Raw genomic sequence first — 22,695 nt, 5'->3', positions numbered from 1 at the left:
GACTGTTTGCTCACAGCTTTCCCCAGGGCTCTAGGGTGAAAACAGACAAACAGTTGGTCAGATTTCCTAAAAGGTTTGGTTTTATGAAGATAAAACCTCAGTTGTCTGTGGGTGTCTAGGGAAATGAAGTACTCTCGCACTTTCCCCCTGCGGATTAGGGAAGGATTATGGAAGAAGGTAGGCAAGTGGATGGCCTGGTTCAAAGATAGGTCCATTCACTACTTTGGGAGTGAATAACTGGTTAGTCCTGAGTCACCCTGTCCACGTGGAAGATTAGAAAAGGTGGTGTAGGCATAATTGCTTGCAATTCTGAGACCCTTCTGGCTGAGGTCAGGGCTACCAGTAAAACAGTTTTGTGTGTGTAAAATGTTATGGGAGATTTGTCTGCTGGCTCAAAGGGGGCTAGTGTGAGTTTTTCTAATGCAGAGTTAAGGTCCCAGGGGGGAGGGGAGGGTTTCCTGGGTGGTCTCAAATGCAGTACCCCTTTTATGAACAGTTTAGCAGGGAGTCTGAATACAAGGGGAGGCTCCAGAGGAAGGCAGGCAGAGATAGCAGATAAATGTGCATTCACAGATGAATATGACAGGTCTGTCTGCATAAGTTAACACAAGGATTAGAGGAATATCACTTTCCAGTGGGTCCAACTGCCTTTTGTAACACCAAATGGAAAACCTTTTCCATTTGGAGAGAGAGGACTTTCTTATGTTAGGTTTCCTGGCCTCCTGCAGGACAGTGAGCATGTCCTCGTTGTACAGGTGTCTGAATGGGATCAGAATCCTATCAGCCACAGTGTGAGGTGCAAGGATTTCCACTATAGATGTATCAGAGTCCCCTTGTTCTGTGTGAGCAGGTCCACTGAAGGGGCAACTTGTGATTGCCCTTGGACAGGTGAGGAAGAGGGAACTAGTGCTTTCTTGGCCAGTAGGGGGTCACCAACAAGGTTTTGGGTGAGTCCTGCTGAAATTTCAGCAGGGCCCTTTGTATCAGTGGGAAAAGGGGAAATGCATACAGGAATTTCCCCTTCCAAGTCAGGGAGAAGGCATCTGTTGCCAATGCCTTGGGGTCTGGTGTCTTTGTGCAGTAGGCAGGAAGCTGCCTGTTTATGGAGGAGGCAAATAGGTTATCCGTGGGATACCCCACTTGTGGACCATATTCAGGAAAACACCTCTTTGAAGCATCCATTCGTGGTTGTTTGAGGTGGTTCTACTTCGGTAATCTGCCTGGTTGTTGTGCAGGGATGGTATGTAGGCGGCCTGGAGGGTGATCCCCTGTGTGGTAGCCAGTTCCCACACCTGCAGAGCTAGTCTGCGTAGAAGGTAGGATTTGGTCCCTCCCCGTTTGTTGAGATACCACAGGACTGTGGTGTTGTCTGTGAATATCTTTAGTGGGCCCTGCTCTAGGTATGGCTGGAAGGCCTGTAGAGACAGAAGAATGGCCCTCATTTCTCTCATATTTATGTGGTCTTGTCCAAGTCTGTTTGTCCACAAATCTTGTACCTTCCTTCTCCCCAGAGTAGCTCCCCAGCCCAGGTCTGAGGCATCTGTGTACGTGGTTTGGGGAGGGACAGGGCGGCTGCAGAGGCAGACCTGGGTTTTGGACTACATGAGCCACCCACCATCTCAGCTCCTGGTGTAGGCAGGGGAGCAACGGGATCCTGAACTCCAGTGGGTAGGAGTGATGGGTCCACACTGACCAGAGGTACCACTGAAATTTCCTCATGTGCATCCTTGCTATGGTATCTGCATGTAGCCTAGAAGTCTGAGAAATTGCCTTGCAGTCAGTTCTGTTGATTGTACAGCAGAATTGAGGTGGTTCTGAAGAGTTACCACCTTTTCTGCTGGAAGAAAGGCCTTCATGAGGTCTGTTCCGATTCTGCAACCCAGGAAGACAATATCCCGTGTAGGGTTGGGGTGGGAATTTGATCAAGAACTCTAGAGACTAGAGAATGAAAAAACGAAGAAAAACCAAACAAGTTAAATGAATAAGGAAGAAAAACCGCTGCCAAAGTCCACGAGTCACCAACCAATTTTATTGTAAGCGCTTTCATGCACCTCTCGTTAGTGCACTGAAAGCGCTTACAATAAAATTGGTTGGTGACTCATGGACTTTGGCAGCGGTTTTTCTTCCTTATTCGTTTAACTAGAGACTAGAGAATAACCAGAAGGTCCTGGGAACGGCTTAGAAGAGTTTCCCTGTCTTTTGCCTGGACTAGGAGGTTGCCTAGGTAAGGGAATATCTGAATTTCCTTTTCCCTGCAGAAGGTGATGACTCAAGCGGGGCATTTGGTGAATATCATGGGTGCAGTAGAAAGCCCAAAGGGCAAGGCACAGAAATGAAAGTGATAAGGGCCGGCCAGGAACCTCGGGTATTTCCTGAAGGCGGGCTTTACTGGTATGTGAAGGTAAGCATCCTTTATGTCTAGGCTTACCATGAACCCTTGTAGAGAGGAAAGAGTGGGTAGGGAGAGCATCCTGAAAGTACGTACCTTTAGGAAGGAGATGAGGCGAGAGAGGTCTAGGATTGGCCTCCATGGGCCTTCCTTTCTGGGTACCAAAAAGATTCTGGAATAGAATCCTCTTCTTTTTGCTTGTGCCAGAACCGACTCTATGGTGCCCTGAAGTATAGTTTGTAGCACCTGATGAAGAAGGGGCAGTTGACTGAATGGGAGTTGTGGGATGCCCATCCTTGATTGGGGGAGTAGTCCAGGACATGAAGTACCCATCCTGTAGGATGGACAGGACCCATTTGTCTGTGGTAATGAGTGACCATGCAGGGAGACAGCAACAGAGACTGGTAAAAAGGGGGGCGGAGGGGGGTGGGGGCTGAAATTTTGGCAGTCAGACTCTACCTGCCCTATCAGGAAAGGGAGGCCTTTGGCTGGAAGGCTGAGCCGGCCTAGACAGAGAAGGCTGTCTTCTAGTATGTTTTCTAGATGGGAAGGGGGGGGGGGGCAACAGGTCTGGATGATTTCCTGATGAATTAGGTTTTGGATGGGTAGTTCCTCTGGAACTTGGGAAGAGGCGAGACCAGAAAATGTTTCAAGTCCTGTAATTCTTTACCTTTCTGTTGTAAGGATTTGAAAAGGTCAGCCACTTTTTCACAAAAAGTGCTGAGTGGTCATCCGGGAGAGGCTGTAGTCGTAGCCATGAGTATCTCCTTAATACTGAAGTTGATGCAGCTGACCTGGCTGAGGCTTCAGTTGCATCACAGCTACACCTCAAGGAGTGTCTAGTCAATAGAGATGATAGCCATCAGGGAAGACAGGCAGGCTTTGGCTATACAGTCGGGGATGTCTTCTAACTCTTTAGAGGCTTTGTCTAGGAGAGCTAAAGAGTACTTGGTCATATGTGTTTGGTAGTTTCCGGCTCTAAATGAGAGGGTGGCCAAAGAATAAATTTTCTTTCCCAACCTCTCCATGGTCTTGCTGTCTCTATCAGCTGGGAGGACTGTAGTCATAGGCAGCAGTTTGGAGGCCCTGTCCGTAGAGATGGAAATGGTGGCTGGGTCAGCAGGGGAGCATCTAAGGAGAAATTTCTCTATCTCAGGGACCTTATACAAACTGTCTGCTCTCCGAGGAGCTGGAGGCTGAAGTCTGGGCTAGTGGAGGCTGAGGCAAAGGCATCCAGAAAAGCAGGTTGGATGGGAGGAATAGCAGAAGGACTGGGAGGCTCCATTTGGACGAGGTCATAAAACCTTTCCTGAACATCAGACATATCTGAGGATTGCCACGTAAGGTGGTCTTTCATTTTATTAACAGTTTCCCCAAATGTAAGATCCTCTACAGGGGAGTCAGGTTCAACAGAGCTCTCCTCAGGAGAACCATATTCCAAGGGGGATGAGATCTGGGAGGAGTAGGAAAGAGAATCCTCAGAGGAGTCAGATAATCCCTCTTCCTCGAGCTGCTCTACCCTCCTTTCCTAGGTTGGAGGTCTGGGACTAAGGAGGGGAGGAGCAGTGGCAGAAGGTTCTGATGAAGGCTTAAGGGCCACAAAGGCATTGAATAAGCTCCGTCTGAAGGCCTGTCAATCTGGAATGCTTTCGGAGGTAGGAATAAGGTGTCTTGCATTCTGGTTTTTCTTCAAAGGCCTAGCCGGGGTCTAGCTAAGTATAGGCCTAGGGTCACTGATTGGAAAAGCGGTGGCACCATCCGGAGAACTCAGACCGAAAGCTGGTTCCCCTCTGGCGTCTAGAGATGCTGCCGGTAAAAACCTGTGTGGACGTGTCGTCCACTCGAGATTTTGCAGCTTCCTCAGAGGTACCCACTATATCTGTATTGGCGGATGCCGGATCCTCGGGCAAGCTAACGTCTGCTACAGACTAAGGTACAGCAGACAGAGGCGCAGCGGAAGTAGTAGGCCGTGAGGACTTGGCCTTCTTCCAAGGTGGTTTGGATGGGGCGTCAGACACAGCCTCCATTCCTACCGGTGTTTCAACCACTGATTTTCTAAGTACAGCATTAGGGCTTGCAAACAGCGGCATAAGGTCTTCCGGGCAAATGAAAGGCAAATGGTGGTGTTCTTGTGGTCGTGTTCCCTGCCTAGGCAAAAGCGACACTGGTCATGCATGTCTTTGTGGGAAGTCTGCCAACCGCACTTGCCCTTACCGGATGATATTAACAGACTATAACAACCAACAGATAGGACTGAAAGAATCCCCAACGGGGTACTTAACAGTCTTTTCCGATCCGACATACGCGAGAAGCAGGAGCACCTGGCGTACTACTGGCGGCTGAAATGTTCTGAGGGCTGGTGTGTGCAAACATCACTTTTATGGCCCACATTCCAGCTGCCACGTCAGATGTTCAACGCACCTAGAGGGCCTGAAAATCTTTGGAAACTGACCGGTAGAACTGGAGAGGAAAAAGGGTAAACCCCCACATGTAGAATACTGCAACATTGGAATAGAAGCACATCCCTTGTTAGGCATAGCTCAAGCCAAAAGCAGCAACAGAACAAAAAAAAATTATCAAAATAAACTAAACACGAAATATGTACTCAGTATTAATGCACTGTAATATCTCTAAATGTACTGGTTCAAAACTTAAAATTACTGAACTTTGATTTCACATATAATCATAAATGTCAAAACGTCCTATACTCAGGGATGTCAAAAGAAAGTTGGCATGTCCGAACTACTATAAAGGATACGGAGAAGGAAAGGAAAGCACTCTATGGCCAATGTCTGGAAAGACAGCATGTGTGTGTCATGGGCAACAGTCAGATGAAACTACATTAAGAGCCAAAGAAATTTACATGCAACCACATCTAACTCAAGATCACAGACTGCTGGCAAACTGTTGCAAAATATAACATTTATATGAACAGGGCACTTTCACCTAAATTAACTGCAATGTTTTGTTCTCATTTTGACAAATGCCTATCGCAAAGTATCAACACCTTGCCAAATATCCCCCATAGATATACTTTGAAAATGAGTACATGTTCGGCGAAAACAGGAATGTCGAACCACAGTTGGTTGATTCCCATTTTGCCGACCTGCACTACTGCGAGTATGCAGTTTAGCGAATTACACTGTGCATTTGCACATATGGCATCGGAGTTATGACTACAGATTGTGGTACAGTGGGGATCGGGAAATTACTCTTTTCCCCACTGTGGTACGATCTCAGATTGGGAATATATTATTTGTGGGGGGTGCATTGGGGCACAGCCCCCTGCAAAAACATTACGTTACATGATATGCAGTAGTGACGTGCAACACAGAATGCCGAAAGTGCAAATTCAAATGTTTCGCTATAAGCGCTTAGACATCCTGGCCTAATTAATATGCAGCACATCGCTTATCTGAATCTCAGATGTGACTGCATTGTGTGTGCAGCTTCCTGGGGTAGAGCACTGAAAAAATGAGCAACTGCAGTCTGCCCACATTATATGTTGTAAGAACAAATATAATAGCCAGCAGTGAATAACAACTGGTAACAGTATATATGGAGACATTAATTTTGGGAAAATATTTGGCATTAATACTACATCACTCCAAAAGAATTGGTGTAATGTAAAATGGGATTAAACAGCTGTATGCCATGCTGAAATGTGTTAGCACTACTACACACATGTACACAAAGGTGTCGTGTAGTTTAACTTAAAAGCAGAATTGAGAGATGTAGAAAGTACAGTTGTGTACACTTACCATAAATGTAGATGTTTGAGTGTATTCACTGTTGCAGCCATTACATTTGGGTAATCTGCTGGCAGGTTGCCCGCCGTTGGCCTGATTGACAAAGTCTTGGGTCCTGCGTCAGTTGCTGTTCCTTCTTCCATGACGTCAGGTTATCAGGGGTATAAAACATGCAGCAGATGCCATTTTCATCAGTTTTTCTTGCCCCAGATGTCAGGTGCCCCCAAACAGGGAGCAAAATATATACATATAGATATAAATATATGTATATAATTTAGAACACAAACAATATACCTCCAATCAAAAGCAAATACACCAAAAAGGCTTTTAAGCATATTAAAAGAAAGAAGAGGTATAGTAAGAGAAAAAAACAGGGGGCTGGAGGGTGGGTAACCAGGACTGCAACAGTGAATACACTCGAACATCTACATTTATGGTAAGAGTACACAACTGTACTATGTTCTTCGTGTTTCACTGCTGCAGTCATTACATTTGGGTAGATTCCCAAAGCTATGGTTGGGAGGATGGAATTATACAGAATTAGGAGCAGCTATAAGGCCCTGCAGGACAGCAGTGGCAAAGCCAGCTCTTGATTTAGAGAACAGAAGTAAATGGTAATGTTTGGTGAACGTATGAACTGAGCTCCAGGTAGCAGCTTCTAGAATGTCTCTGGTAGGAACCCCTCTGAGAAAGGCTGCAGAAGTAGATGCAGCCCTGGTGGAATGAGATCTGATCCCCTTGGGATAGGTTTACCATGGTGCATATAGCAGAAACAAATACAATGGCTTATCCATTTAGAAATAGTCTGCTTTGAAATAGGTTTTCCTTCTGCCCCTGCAGCAAATGCCACCAATAGTTGCTCAGATTATCTTAGAAGTTTTGTCCTGTTTAAGTAGAATCGAAGTTGTCTGTGCACATCCAGTGAATGCAGAATCCGCTCACCCTTGTTCTGTGGATTGGGAAATAAAGTTGGCAGATGAATGGTCTGATTAAAAGCCACACTAGATACCACCTTAAGCATGAAAGATGGATTGGCCCTGAGAGCCACCCTGTCCGGATGAAAAATAATGAAAGGCTCCACTGCCACAAGAGCCTGTAATTCTGAAATCCTTCTAGCTAAAGTAACCGCTAAAAGAAAAGCTGCTTTCCAGGAGAGAAATTTAAAATCTGCAGTAGCAGCTGGTTCAAAAAGAGCTAGAGTGAGTTTTTCCAAAACAAAATTGAGGTCCCATGCTGGTGCTCTCCTGGGAGGTCTTAAAATTTTGGCCCCTCTGAGGTACTGCTTTAGTACAGGATGAGAAAAGAGGGGAGGGCTCTGTGTTGTAATGAGCTGAAATGGCACAGGCATGGATTTTTACAGAAGAAAAAGATAGGCCCCTGTGAAGCATCTCTGTTAAATATTGCAGAATCTGAGGAATATTGGGCATTGCTGTGCTTATTCCTTGTGCTTGGTTCCAGGCACAGAATCTTTTCCATTTGTCCACATAAGGTTTTCTAGTACTAGGCCTTCTAGCCTCCAAAATGACATCCATCACAGGTTTGGCTGAGAGATGTAACTGGTGAAATTAGTTGATTAGTCATGCTGCAAGATTCAGAGTTTGGAGCAGAGTGTGCAGAATTTGATAGTTCTGCTGAGACAGTAGGTAAGGTGTCAGAGGCAGGTACCAAGGAGGAAGGTGTGACATATTGCGTAGGAGCGGGTATCAGTGTTGGTGAGGCCAGTCTGGAGCAATCAGTATCATTTTTGGTTTTTCCTGTCTGACTTTTAGTAAGACCTTGGAGAGCAGAGGCAGAGGAGGAAAGGCATAAACTGATGGGATGCAATGGGATCCTATCTCGCCTACATTCATAACTGATGGGCTCGGAGCCGATCCATCGGCTCCGACTCGGCCAACTAGTACACTAGAACGAAGTCTCTTATTGGCTGGGCTACCCTCTATCCCAGGATGCACCACACCTGCTTCCCCAGATCTCATTTGCCGCTTTACAAGCTGGACGTGGTCTCGACTTGGCTGGAGCTAAGTGGTCTCTTTTTTTACCTTTTACTGGTCTTTGACCTTGGGGTTTCTTCAGAAATTAATACAACAGCTGTTTTAACGGCTATTGTGTGTATTTTGGTATTTGTACATTTTGTGTGTGAGTGATTGACTACTCTGATACTTCTATATCGCTGTCGGGCAAGGCCCGTTTAAGTTAGAGGGCCTTTGCCCTACTTATTGAAGTCTGTGTCATTGTTTTCTCCGGGCAAAGCCCGTTTAAGTTAGAGGGCCTTTGCCCGTTGTTGTTGTTGTGTTCTTACTGTGTTTTCTCTTGTGAGGTAAATCTCTCTCTGGAGAGCTCGTGCCATTTTTTTCTCGCGCTCTGCAGCTTGGCGCTAAGTTTTTGGTATTTCGACACTGCTTTATTTCCTGACAGACATGTCCAAAGAGCAAAAGTCAGGGTTCAAAAAATGCACTAGATGCAATTACAAAATGTCTATTACGGACAGTCACTCTATATGTGTGTATTGTTTAGGACCTAAACATTTACAGGAGACATGTAGTGTGTGTCATGCTTTTTCCTCTAGGGTTCTTCAAGAGCGAAAAAATAAATTGATCTTGAAGGGTCTTATTAAGCCCTCTTTTGAGGAAGCCTTGGATTCTTCTCCTACTACCTCTAAAAAGAAAAGGTCGTCGGCTCCGACAAGTCCGTCGGAAACGACTGCTAAGAAGCATAAGTCGACCTCTTCTTCCTCGGCTCCACTGACTTCGGGGCCAAGGCTCGAAGGGTCTGCCTCGATGCCTCTTTCCTCGGCTCCATTAGTTTCGGAGCCGCAGGTTGGAGTATCGAGAGGCGAATCACCTCCATCGGTTCCAATGGTTTCGGAGCCGGTGGAGGTGTGCAGCTCAGACTCTTCCCCCTCGGCTCCGAAGAAAGCTCCTTCGGCGCCGATTGTTATTCATGCTGTGGCGGATCCGGCGCCGATAGTGTTGGAGCCTTTTCGGAGCCGGTCCCCTACATTGTCGGAGCCGAGAGGAAAGTTGTCTTGCCCTTTGTCTACCTCCTCTAAATCCTCAAAACTGTCGGATTCGGATTTGGATAGGGTTATTCAGAGGCTTTTCCAGTCTCCAGTTTTTGCTCAAATGGTCTTGGCTCCGGCCCAGTTGGCTTCGGAGCCGATCCCCCCTCCAAAACACTCTATTCCTCCTCCAACCTCCTCTGAGCCGTTGGAGTCGGTGATGGTGGAGCAAGGCGGAGCCGTACGGTCAGAACAGAGACCCCTTCGAGGTCTATCGGCACCGACTATGGTTCCTACCCTATCCTCGGGTTCAGGGTTTGGTACTGGGACTTCCTCAGCCGGGCCCGAGGGGAACATCTTGGGACTGGGTGCCTCGGTACCTAGTCTTCCCCTCGGAGCATTGGCTGCCAGAATCCCTAGTGCCGTCGTGGCCTCTCGGCCAGTGATCTCCATGGAGTCTGGAGGTCCGGCCTTTGAGGCCATGAGGAGTGCGCTGGCCATGCCCTTGCCGGCTCAGCAGGCTTCCACCTCACCGTCCCTAGACCTGGAGACTGGTGCTTCTGCCGTATTGCAGTCCCCTGGCAGCGGGGCCCCAGGGCCTGAGGATACCCCCATCGGGGGTTCCCTTCTTCCGGGGGGTCCATCCGAAACTGCTTCGTACAAGCCCCCACGGAAGAAATTGTGCAAGAGGAAGCACGTGGACTCCCAAGACGAGTCTGTCACATCGGACACTGACCTTGATGACGCGGAAGGGTCCCCTAAATCATCTTCGGATGATGTCTCTTTCTCAGATATCCTTGAGATTCTGAGACAGAGAGGAGATTGGCAGGCCAAAACCCCTTCCGCTGAGGAGTCAGTCTTCCTCAAGGCCTTCGGGGCCCAGCCCTCCGCCTCCTGGGTGTCTCCGCCCTTCGATGAACTCCTTGATTTGGTTTCTCGAAGGGCTTGGGAACACCCTGATTCTGTGGAACCGGTGCCTGCAAGACCTAATAAATTTCTTTCAGCCCCCCCCCCAGAAGGAATTTTTGACTAAAGGAGTTCCCGTAGATGCTATGGTGGTGGCATCTGCCACACAGCAGGACGTGGCAGAGGCTTCAACGTCTATCCACCCTCCTAATAAGGATTCCAGGAGCATGGATAGGTACGGGAAGCGTACCCTTTCTTCAGCGGCCTTTACTATACGGTCGCGGAATTACTTATGTCATTTTACCAGGCTCCAAAGGGACCTCCTTAAAGAGCTAAGTGACTCCCTCACTGGTAATCTACCTGAGGCGCTAGCCCACACTGTTGGCACCCAGATGACTACCTTATTTTCCATCGTAAACTCGTCCATGAGGCTCATTTCGTATGCGGCCGAAGGGGCGAGTAGAGTAGCATGGAACAGGCGTTGCCCTCAGGAGACACGCCTGGTTACGCTTGTGTTCATTTGCGGAGGCCTTCAAGTCTTCCTTCGCCGACGCCCCCTTTGATGGGTCATCCTTGTTTGGACTCAAGGTGAAGGACACACTAACTCGGTGCGAGCAGGAGGGCAAGACCTTGACTGCCGTTGGGGCCCGCTTTTCCGCTCCCTCTAGGCCTTACCCCAAGGCCCAGAGAGGAGGGAAAATGTGGTTCAGAAAAACTCAGAGGTCTTTCCCTACTCCACCCAGTGATCCCCCCTCCAGAGGCAGGGAGGGGGGGGAGATTCAGGAAGACGCCGCCCCAGAGGCGGCAGAGGCCCCCGTAACTCTGGAGACCGCGATTCCTTTCGTGGTTCTTCCTACACTCAACGACCCTGAGTTGTTGCCCGACGGTGCAGCTCCGGAGCCAATCGGGGGTTGTTTTGCGGAACACCCACAAGCTTGGGAAGCTATAACCAGCGATCAGTGGGTGCTCCGGATTATAACCGGAGGCTATCTCATCCCCTTCATCAAGCCCCCCCTTCCCTTAAGGGAAATCCCGGACGTGCCACCCAGTCAGCGGGATCAGGCAGCAATAGAGATTTCAAAGCTGCTAGAAAAAGGAGTCATCCAGCCTGTCCCCACCGACCAGATCGGATCAGGAACTTACTCAAGATTATTTTTGGTGCCAAAAAAGACAGGGGACTTCAGGCCCATTTTGGACCTCAGTTCATTGAATCGTTTTGTGAAAAAGTCCAAATTTCGAATGGTCACCCTTCAATCCATTCTCCCACTGTTGGAGAAGGATGCATGGATGTGCTCCATAGATCTCCAGGACGCTTACTATCACATTCTGATAGGTCAAGAGTCCAGGAGACATTTACGCTTCCGCCTGGGAGTCAATCATTTCCAGTTCCGAGCACTGCCCTTTGGTCTCACCACAGCCCCCAGGGTGTTCACCAAGTGTCTGGCAGTGGTGACTGCTCACCTGAGGAGTCTAGGATTCCAAGTGTTTCCTTATCTAGATGACTGGCTCCTTATTGCCACCTCCAAGCATCTACTATTTCAGGCGCTCATGGCCACGGTCACCTTGGGCCGTTTCTTGGGAATTACGTTCAATTGGCGAAATCTGTACTACAGCCATCTCAGCGTATTACTTTTATAGGCGCAGAGTTAGATACAAAAAGGATGCGTGCCTTCTTACCGGCAGCAAGAATTCAGGTTTTGCAAAACCAAGTCAGATCCTGTCTCCCCCTATCAAGAGCTCCGGCCCATCTGATCCTACAACTGTTGGGCTCGATGGCATCAACTATACTCCTAGTCCCCTTAGCCAGACTCCACATGCGAATTCTGCAATGGCTTCTGTCGGTTCAATGGTCCTATCAGGAACTCCCCTTGAACCACTTAGTCATGATCACGGAGAGTTGCCGTCGGGATCTGCGTTGGTGGCTCCTCCGATCCAATCTCGACCAGGGGCGACCCTTTATTCCTCAATCCCCCGTTGCCACTGTGACCACGGACGCCTCCCAGGTAGGGTGGGGGGTCATCACCTGGACAGGTCGGTCCAAGGCACATGGCAACTCCAGGAAGCGCATTTGCATATCAATATCCTGGAGATGAGAGCGGTACTCTTGGTACTACAAGCTCTCCATCACGCTCTCCCGCAAGGTCCGATTGCTATCCTATCTGACAACATGTCGGTGGTTTGGTATATAAACAAGCAAGGTGGAACCAGGTCATACCCACTGTGCAGAGAAGCCATGAGACTTTGGCACTGGGCGGTAGCTACCAACCGCTTTCTAATGGCAACGCATATACCGGGGAAATCCAATGTGATTGCGGACAGACTAAGCAGGACCATTCTGTTACCCCACGAGTGGTCCCTCAACCAAAGAGTGGCTGTGAAGATCTTCGCCAGATGGGGTCTCCCTCGCTGCGACTTGTTTGCCAGCCCCCACAATGCGAAGTGCAGAGAGTTCTTCACTCTGATCCCCTCTCAGGGACAGATTCCCAGGGACGCTCTGACCCACATTTGGCCCCCCGGTCTTCTTTATGCCTTCCCTCCGGTTCCCCTCCTGCCGAGGGTGATACAGAAGGCGATTTACCTGGAGAGCGAAATGATTTTGATTGCCCCGCACTGGCCTCGTCAGGTTTGGTTTCCCTTCCTTCAGAGGTATGCGGTAGAAGGTCCATGGTTTTTGGACCCAGTGCCGGACCTGTTGACTCATCAGTCAGGACAGTTTCACCCGTCTCTCAGGTCCTTGAGGTTGGCGGCATGGTTACTCCGCTTCCATCCTTAATCCGAGACAATTCCCTCTCTCCGGAGGTGATCCACATATTGTCTTCTTCTCACAAACCTTCCACTGTCAAACTCTATTCCAGCAAATGGAAAAGGTTCGCCTTCTGGGCTCAGCAACGAGGTATAGACCCCCTTACTGCCCCAGTATCGGAGGTTTTGAATTTCTTGGCCTCTCTTTTTCAATTGGGCTCTTCAGTTTCCACGATTAAGGTTCAGCTAGCAGCTATCTCTAATTTTCATGCTTCTTTTGAACCTTCATTGATGTCTCACAAACTTTGTAAGTCTTTCCTTAAAGGAGCATGGCTCCTTAGGCCCCCAATATCTCACCCTGTTCCCCCTTGGGACCTAAATTTAGTTCTTGCTGCCTTAACTGCCAGCCCTTTTGAACCAGCTGCTACCTGCAATTTGAAATTTCTGTCCTGGAAAACTGCCTTTTTAGTGGCCATAACTTCGGCCAGGCGGGTTTCAGAACTTCAAGCTCTTTGTTCTGATCCTCCTTATTTGATATTTCACAAACATAGAGTGTCCCTGAAATTAAATCCCTCCTTTTTACCAAAGGTAGCTTCTTCTTTCTGTATTCAACAGACTCTAGAGCTCCCTGTATTTTTTCCCGAGTTTTCTAATAACGCAGAATATATTCTTCATCAACTGGACGTCCATAGACAACTGCGTTTTTATTTGAATAGAACCGCTCAGACGCGGAAATCAAATCAACTGTTTGTTTCCTTTGCAATAAACAAATTGGGTCAACCAGTAGCTAAAACTTCCATAGCTAAATGGATTAAAGATTGCATCTCTTTCATTTATTCACAGGCTAACAAAGAGCTTTCCTTTCCAGTCAAGGCTCATTCTACCAGGGCAATGGCTACTTCTGTAGCTTTTCACTCCAAATTATCAATAGATGATATTTGTGCTGCGGCTACCTGGACATCTCCGCACACTTTCATTTCTCATTACAAACTAGATGTGGTTTCTCGAGGCACGGCTTCCTTTGGTTCCACAGTTCTCAGGAGTGTTTTCCAATGAGCCACCCGGGATTTAGGTGCTAGGGACGCTATCCCATCAGTTATGAATGTAGGCGAGATAGGATCCCATTACATCTTTTAGTTATGTACTTACCATAACTTCGGATGTATGGGATCCATCTCGCCTACATTCATACTCCACCCTCCTTCCCCCTTCCATTGGGATTTAGAGGAAATGTAGTTCCATTTGGAGATCTTCTCTTGAAGAACTTTAGTTGGTTGTAGTAACTACTATTTTATCTGTGTTTGCATGTAAGTATGAAAGCGAACAAACAAGATCTGGGGAAGCAGGTGTGGTGCATCCTGGGATAGAGGGTAGCCCAGCCAATAAGAGACTTCGTTCTAGTGTACTAGTTGGCCGAGTCGGAGCCGATGGATTGGCTTCGAGCCCATCAGTTATGAATGTAGGCGAGATGGATCCCATACATCCGAAGTTATGGTAAGTACATAACTAAAAGTTTTTCCAGCTGAAGGAAAGAGCATTCACTTTCCAAGCTTTTTTTGTGATTAATTCTTGTGCAGAATTTGTCCAACTGATAATTTTGGGATGAGGCAAAAAGATCCATGTCTGGGCTCCCCCCCCCCCCATTTGTGTGTCAACATGCTGAAGATTTGTGAATCCAGTTTCCATTCGTGTGGGTTCATAAGATTTCTGCTTAGTGTGTCTGCCAGAGTATTTTGCTTTCCTGGCAGGAATTGAGCTTGTAGATGTATTTGGTAAGTCAAGGCAGTGTTCCACAATGTCATGGCTAGTCTGCAAAGGGGGTAGGAATGGGTACCCCCCTGCTTGTTTATGTACCACATGACTGTGATGTTGTCTGTCTATCAGTAGTTGTCCTGGATGAAGATAGTCCTTGAAGGCTGTCAGAGGATACTGTACAGCTAGCATTTCTTTCTGGTTGATATGTAGGTGCATTTGATTTGGGCTCCACTGGCCCTGAATACATCTCCCTGCCAGATGAGCCCCCCAAGCATAATCTAATGTGTCTGTAGTCAGGATTTGGGCGGCAGGGGGGTGGAGTGAATGACAGTTCCTTGTTATGGTGGCAGGCCTCTGCCCACCATAGGAACTCTAGCTGCAGGCAAGGAATAATAGGGAATCACTGTTTCCAGGCTATGACAATGTTTACTCCATAAGCTTTTTAGGTACCATTGAAGTTTCCCCATATGCAGTCTTGTATATGGAATTATTAGGATGCAGGAGGCTATGAACCCCAAGCCCTGCAGAATTTGTCTTGCAGATAAGCTGGGTTTTTGTGGCCACCTGTTTGAAGTGAGTCATCAATTGAATTTTTCTGGCATAAGGTTGTATTCAAGCTTGCACCCAGGAATGTAATTATTTGAGAGGGTACCAGTTGTGATTTATTTTAGTTTATGGTGTACCCTAGACAAGTTAGAAGTCTTTTTACAAATGCCAGATGTTTTAGAAGAGTGTCCTTGTTTTCTGCCTGAATTAGACAATCGTCCAGGTAAGGATAAATTTGAATGTTTGTCTGCAAAATGCAATTACTGGTGCCAGGCACTTTGTGAAGACCCTGGGCACAGTAGATAAGCCAAAGGGCAGTGCAGAGAACTGGTAATGCAAATAGCATGCATTGAAGTGGAGGCATCTTCTGCAAGATTCCGATTGGGATATGCAGGTAAGCCTCAAGTCTAGAGTTACTAACCAGGCATCCTTGCTTAGAATAGGCAGTAACTGTTCTAGAGTTAGCATCTTGAATTTTGGAATGTCCAGAAATGTGTTTAGAATGGATAAGTCCAGAATTAGACGCCATGATTTGTCTTTTCTGGGTACCAGGAAAAGTCATGAATAAAAACCTTGTCCCTTTTCTTTTTCTGGTACTGGTTGAATAGCCCCCATATTCATGAGGGACATAACTTGTTTCTGGGCCTCTGCCCACTGATTTGGAGGCAGATCTGGCCATCCATTTGGGATTGGCAACGTGTGGAAATGAAATCTGTATCCCTGGGATACTATATTTAAAACCCACTTGTCCTGGGTAATTAGTTGCCAGTTTTGTGCATAAAGTGCCAGTTTCCCCCCCAAAAGGGGTGGCCAAAAGATAAGTGCTTGGTGATTGCAGTGGAAAGTCATTGAGACTGCTTACCGTAGGAAGGTGCCTTGTTACTTTCAGATTTGGAGGTGGAGGCACCCCATTGTTTTGTTCTATAAAAGTTCCTTGTGACTGACACCTGGAGCCTTTGGAATGTCTGGGTTTGACCCGAGTGGCTCTGGTCGGTACTGGAAAGGACCAGTTCTTAGTAGGCCAATGCCTACTGAACCTGGGTGGCTGCACTTGTAGGAAATCTTTTACAGTTTGCATAGATTTAGCTTTACCTTCCATCTTTTTCAAAACTTCTGCCTTATTACCAAATAGACTGTCCTGTTGTAAAGAAGCATTAAACAATTTTGCTTTAACATGATCAGGCAGATTTTGCTCCTTGAGCCAAGCATGCCTTCTTATCACAGATCCAGTTACAGCAGCCCTGCAAGAGGCCTCCAAGGAATCATAACCACATTACAAAGTATGCTTTCCAACTTGTTCAGCTGAATGCAATAAATCCTGCAACTCTATTTTCCACACAGTCAGAAATCGACATCATTTTCTGTTTAAGTAAGCCCATGACATGCTGCTATTTAAGCATAAGAAATTGACAGTTTAAAGCCTTGATTGCCAAGGTTGCAGACGTGTAAACCTTCTTACCCCATCTATCCAGAGCCCTGGAGTCTCTATCAGAAGGGATAGGATTTTTAGCAGTAGAAGCCTTAACGCACTTGGGACCCTGAGAAATGGTTTCAGGGTCAGCAGTAGGGTTTTTAAAAAGGAATTTGTGGGAGTCAGGAACCTTGTAATATCTGTCTGGTTTACTAGGAGCCAGAGGCAGGGAATCAGGAGCCATGCTGGATTCTGAGAAAACATCAACAATGTCTAAAACAGGAGTTATAGCCAAAGGCCTATGCTGAGGAGGAAGGAAATCCCTAAGCCTCTTTTTAAATTCTGAGAAATCCTGACTCCCCCAGTGAAAGTGTTCCCTTAAGGTATGCAAAGTTTCTCCAAAAGAAAAATCCTCGGGAGGAGAAGCAGAAGGGATGGAATCTTCTGCATCAGAGTCCTCATAAGGTGGAACAGATAATTCCTGATCAGAAGAGGAATCAGAAGAAACAGAAACTTGATCTGATGATTCATAGTCAGTGCCTTGCCTAGGCCTCTTAGGAGGTGGGGGATGGGTACCCCTGATCAAGGTAATTAAATCCTCAGCCATTTTGATCATTTTTTTTTTAGCCATAGGGGCCTGTGCACATGGCCCACGCGTCTGTTTCTTAGACATAGAAGTTGATTTTGGCCTTAGTTTTGAAGATGGCATTGGTTTAATATACAAATCTTTAGGCCTGAAAACACCCCCAGAAGCCGGTGCCTGCTCAGCGGCTCTGGACCATCTAAGGTAGAGACCTCCGCGGGTTCAATACTTAAGTGTCTCGCAGCATACCGGACTCCGAATGGGTCTCAGTACAGGCCTGCAAATGAAAAGTAGCAGGTATCAGTGGCTGCGAAAGCACCTCACTGAGTATCGGCGAACCGGCAACTGGCTTAGGAGAAGCTTCGTCGTCGGTTTTGGACCTAGACGGTCTCTGTCTTTCTTTGCGTTTTTTTAGATATTCCTGTAGTCGGATTGTTAACTGACGACATTTCTGGACAGTTAAACCTTGAGCCAAAATATTTACAGGCAAAAATATACAGACGCTTAATAGCTCGTTGATTAAATTTAGCACAAAACCGACAGCAAGGCACATTGTGTTCAGGGCCTAGGCAAGGAATACAGTACAAATGAAAATCCTTATGAGGTATTTGCTTCCCACAAGTAATACAATTATTAACTTTTACTGACATCGGTAAGGAGCAAGAAAAAGTTTCCCCAACGGGGTACTTCGCTTTAGGTTGAAGACTTCGGTTCTGAAACTTGAAAACGAAAATTTCAGGAGTCGGCCGACCGGCACTTGCAGACTGCTTCTGCTTCGGGCACAGCAAGAAAGACTGATGAAAATAGTGTTGGCTGCATGTTTTATACCCCTGACGACCTGACATCATGGAAGAAGAGACAGCAACCGACGCAGGACCCAAGACTTGTTAATCAGGCCAACTGAGGGCAACCTGCCAGCAGATTACCCAAATGTAATGACTGCAACAGTGAAATACGAAGAACATCTGAGTTAAGAATTCAGACTACTTATTCTGTTCTGGTGACCCTGTGATGATCAAATAAAATGCTGTCACACTGAAATACCTCCTTGTTTGCCTGTGCTGTGCTATCCTTGCTGCTGCAACACATGTAAATGCTTCTTTTAGATACCAGCACTGCTACAGCTTTGTCTGGTTTCAGTGTCCAACTGCACTAACTGAAAAGTGAAGATAAAGAGCTGGTAATGCATTATCTCACATCTGTCATTATTTCTAAAGAACAGAAGGGGTTGGCAATGCAGAGAAATTGTTAGTTTGAGACATGTTGGAAAAGGAATTTGTCCTCCAGGCCCTATTGTCTTCGGCTATTCTAAAATATTTCTTAGTTGCCAGTCTTGTTTTGAGGCACACCCCATCATTAAGAGTGTTCTGAAAAAATTCCTGTTCATCTTCCACTCATGTGGGTCTGGTACTGTCCTGCTAACGGCAATCTGCCAGACTGTTTTCTCCTGGAAGGTACTGCACTCTACAATGTAATTCCATTTCCTAAGTTGAATCCCATAACTGCACTGCTAGGTGGCAGAGTGGATATCTGGGAAGGGGAGGGAGGATCCTGGCAGAGTCATGGTTGCTCCCTGCTTGGCCCTTGTAATCAGGGCCGGAAGGGCTGGTGCTTTGTTCTACTTGCCATTTTCTTTCTGGTTTTTGATCAATCACCTCTCCTGGTCCTCCTCACTCTTTGCCTATGCATTCCATTAGAAAGAAAAGATTTCTGGTATTCAGGTCAGCCAAGGCATTCCATAGCAGGAAATCCAAATAGTTATTCTTGCAACAGTGAAGCAAACATTACAGGTTTCAAGTTTAAAAATTACTGCAAGCCAAGGAAAACATTTTCAACAAGGTCCCTTAGACCTACTGATGATCTTGTTAATGAAATAAAGCTAGAGACACAGTTTGGCAATTTACATGACTTAGCAGTACGAAGCAGAACTGTGTGTAGTATACAGCAAGCTGAAACAAAAAGAAGCTTGTTACAAGCAGTAAATTAAATGTTAAATACAGCAAAAGGTGTGCATACAATCACTGAAATTACTTTCAGTGAAGAAAAAGGGCTACATAAAGACTTTGAAGTTTGTACCAAAAAAAAGACATTTATCAGAAAGACAGAGAAAATGAGCCAGACAAGAAATATATTTCCGATCAGTACTGCATAATGTGTGACTATAATCAGCCCTTAACAAATGCTTACTACTTTTTTTCTGGGCACGGAACAACCTCCCCCAAGTGTCTGGCCATTTGTGATCTGCATTACAATCAATGCAGGACACCAAACCATTTAAATACACAATTGATTAGAAACTTTTCTCTAATTCTGCACTAAAAGTAAACAAATGCACACCAAGTGTAAATGCTTAAAGCACAAAGTTCTGTTAAACAAGTCAAATTAAACTAGCAAGAACAGATTATAAATACACCATTTAAGTTTTCAGCTAAATAATTTAATGAAGCATATAATTCCTTAGTTTAAAGCAAACTTAACTTACTGTAGAACACACCTTCCTAACAAGTCACAAAATGAGGTGAACTGTGCAGCTGCAATGACAAGCAAAAGATAATTTAAAGAGCTGGATCTTAGTAGCTTTAATTTTAGGTAAAACATAAAACATTACCTCCTTCTTCCTTGATCTTTCCTGTACTTTTAGTTACAACCGAGGACCCATTCAGTTTTCCATCGACACAAGTAATATTCTCCTCTTTAACTTCAGCACCCCAAGATGACAAACCATGGATTGACAGCAGCTCCAGCAAGGGTTTCCCAGATGATTTAGCATCATTAAGAAAATCCTCAGATACTACTCGAACATTAGCGGTTTTGACCTCTTCCATTTTCTTATTCATTTTATCAACATCCTCTGCACATAAAGAAAGAATTAACAGTTTCCAAACAATTCAAATGTTAATGAGATGTACAGATTCAAACTTACATATGCACTCCTATCTTAGTTTAGTTATAAAACCTACTTACTGTTATAGTGGTAATATCACCAATGCATTTCTTTTATCTAAACTTTTATTTTGTTCAATGCGCTAGGCCAAACTCTAAGAATACTTGAAACTACCATAAATAAAGCATAAAGCTACTATATTCGCTTCCAGTGAGTCAAACACAATACACACACTGTGTTCGTTGAGCAATACAGGGTGTCTGAAGTTTAAAAACAGCAGTACCAAACAAATAAATTTAGGACAAACTCCAAAAACAAGACCTCCTGGTGCACTCACAGTATAAATAGTTGTCCAACAAAAGAAAGAAAATGTTGTCTAAAAACAGTAAGGGCTATGCCCAACAAGCAAAAAACTCCCTCAATGTCAACAAGTAACTCAGGGGACTAATACAGTCCACTAAAGCAGACTCAAGGTAAAAAATAGCCATCCATGTTAAGGATAACCATAAGACATTTTTCATTTATATACACAACCTTAAGAAGAACACCCAACAGTATAGCAAACTTACTGGCTGATAAATTTAGCTTTAATTTCACCCCAACCATCACCTCCAGTTACCACCCCTCCCCCAGAAAAAAACTCAACCATTTCTCCCCCAGCTATCACTAAAAACAGGTCCTCACTGCACTCTCCAAAGCTAAAAACACTTCATCAATGGGTCCTGTAATATCCCAGGATGTTCCTAAATAGTTTGAAACATGACCAGTCAGTCCACTAGAATCTCTGTTCAACCACAGCCACCAAACAGCCTTCATCCCTATGGAATGGAACAGCCATTCTTCAACACAAAAGGGGACTATCAAAAGACCCAGGGAACCGCAGACCCATAAGTTACACTAGTCTTATATGCAAGGCCATGGAATAATTATTATGGACCTAACAAGGACAAAGGAAACCTTCATACATTGGATCCATCCTAGTTTGGTTTTGTCAAGGGAGGACATGACTACTAAACCTGTTGGACTTCTTCGAGAAGGTCATTAGAGCCAAGGATGAGGGCAAAACTGTGCATACTGCCTCCCTCAACCTGGCAAAGGCATCTGACAATACCTCACCTGGGTATTACAGACAAACTCAGAAATTCAGACATAAATCCCTACGTCACCCAATGGATAGCCAAATGGCTCACAGGACACGAAGTTAGGGCTGGGGAATCCAGCTCCACCAAGAGGACTATTACTAGTGGTGTCCCACAGGGCTCAGTACTGGGACCTCTCCTGTTCGTAACACATTTCTCTAAAGTTAAAGCAAATATATAGTGGACCTTTGGCTGACCAAATCTACTGACAACTATAAGCTGGGTGCAACCATTTAATCCCCAAAAGAAGTACATATCCTCCAAAAGGATCTGTCACAGACATAACTGGTGCCAGAGCCATGGCCTAAAATTCAGTGCAAAAAAATGCATAATTCTACCCTTTGGGAAGATGACCATCCTTGCAAATTACAACATTAATAACACTCCCTTAAGAGTAGGCCCAGTGGTAACTCAGGTTAACAGTAACATGAACTTTGATCACCATGTGTCCATGGTGGTAAGAAAATTCTTCTACGTGGCACAACCTATAAGTAAGGGCATGGTATTCAGCAATAAAGAGATCACAGTCCCACTATTCTCAGCCCAAATTAGACCAATAATAGAGTGCAATGCACCCTCTGGCATGTACCCGACCAGGCATTTGCAACACCAGGAGTGGCAACAGAAGATCCTCACTTCATTATGTAAATAATAAGTCCTATGCAAATTGCTTCAAAGCCTTGCCTCGGTACTTGCTCTCCTACAGACTACTGAAGGTCAATCTATATCTAACCTACAATGCATTCTCCAGTTTAGACCTGATGGATCTGTCATACATTCACAAAACAAACAGCACTACAATTACCAGACATAAGGATCTAAACCTAATCTGTGGGTAACAAAAAGTGCTGGGGGGACTGACATGTCTCAGAAAGTATCCCTTCTCTGGAACAGACTCCCTATTCATGTAAAACCGAGCTTCCCTAGGCTTATTCAAATACAATTTGGACCAATGTATGGAAAATCACAAATTCACCCCTGGCTCATCACCTGTATCCCTTATGGACAAGGGTAGCTTGCAGATGCCCAAAAGCACAGGCATATGCCATAGCCATTCTAGTCCATGGGCACTGATAAATGGGAAAAATGGGGCATAAATGGGCTAGGCTTAAAAAGTCTCTAGGGCCATTAGCTAAGTAGCCTCCTATGCTAAAACAGCTATCTAGCGACTAAAATGACTGAGCTCTAGGTTACACTGACTGGGCTTTCAGAAGACTTCACCATCAGAGACCGACATTAGTGCAGAAAACAAAAATAAAATGCCCTGTACATCACAAGCTCCAGGGCAGCACCCCCCCACGCTCACACCAAGACAGTTGCTTATCAGCTATTTGGCTTCTGCCTTTCCTATACATAACCCAGAGACGCAATTAAGCAGAGTTTCACATTTACCTGCTGAGTCTGATCTCTTACTAACGTTTTAATTGCATTTTTACAGGTTTTGTCTTCCTGACCTAGGTACAATCACAGATCATGAATTAAATGGGCAGAAAACTATATAGTTTCATAACTGCTACACATTTCACATCTGATGTACAACTGCTGTATTTTCCAGCTGAAGAAAGTTACAAACTTTCCATATTTTTTTATACA

The 22,695-nt window shown here is 45.7% G+C and overlaps 1 protein-coding gene across 1 annotated transcript in view; it reads right to left on the bottom strand.

Moving 5' to 3' along the window:
- Positions 1–22,695, bottom strand: part of PARP1 (poly(ADP-ribose) polymerase 1) — a 2,301,307-nt gene that overhangs the window by 1,311,805 nt on the left and 966,807 nt on the right. Inside the window, exon 13 of the mRNA XM_044060208.1 lies at positions 19,688–19,928. Coding sequence (XP_043916143.1) covers positions 19,688–19,928 — 241 coding nt within the window. The remainder of the gene's footprint in view (positions 1–19,687; positions 19,929–22,695) is intronic.

The sequence above is a fragment of the Protopterus annectens genome, chromosome 1.part2 (genome assembly GCF_019279795.1).
Source record: "Protopterus annectens isolate FY-2018-M chromosome 1.part2, PAN1.0, whole genome shotgun sequence".
Taxonomy (NCBI): domain Eukaryota; kingdom Metazoa; phylum Chordata; order Ceratodontiformes; family Protopteridae; genus Protopterus; species Protopterus annectens.
This window is presented reverse-complemented; position numbering and strand designations above follow the sequence as displayed.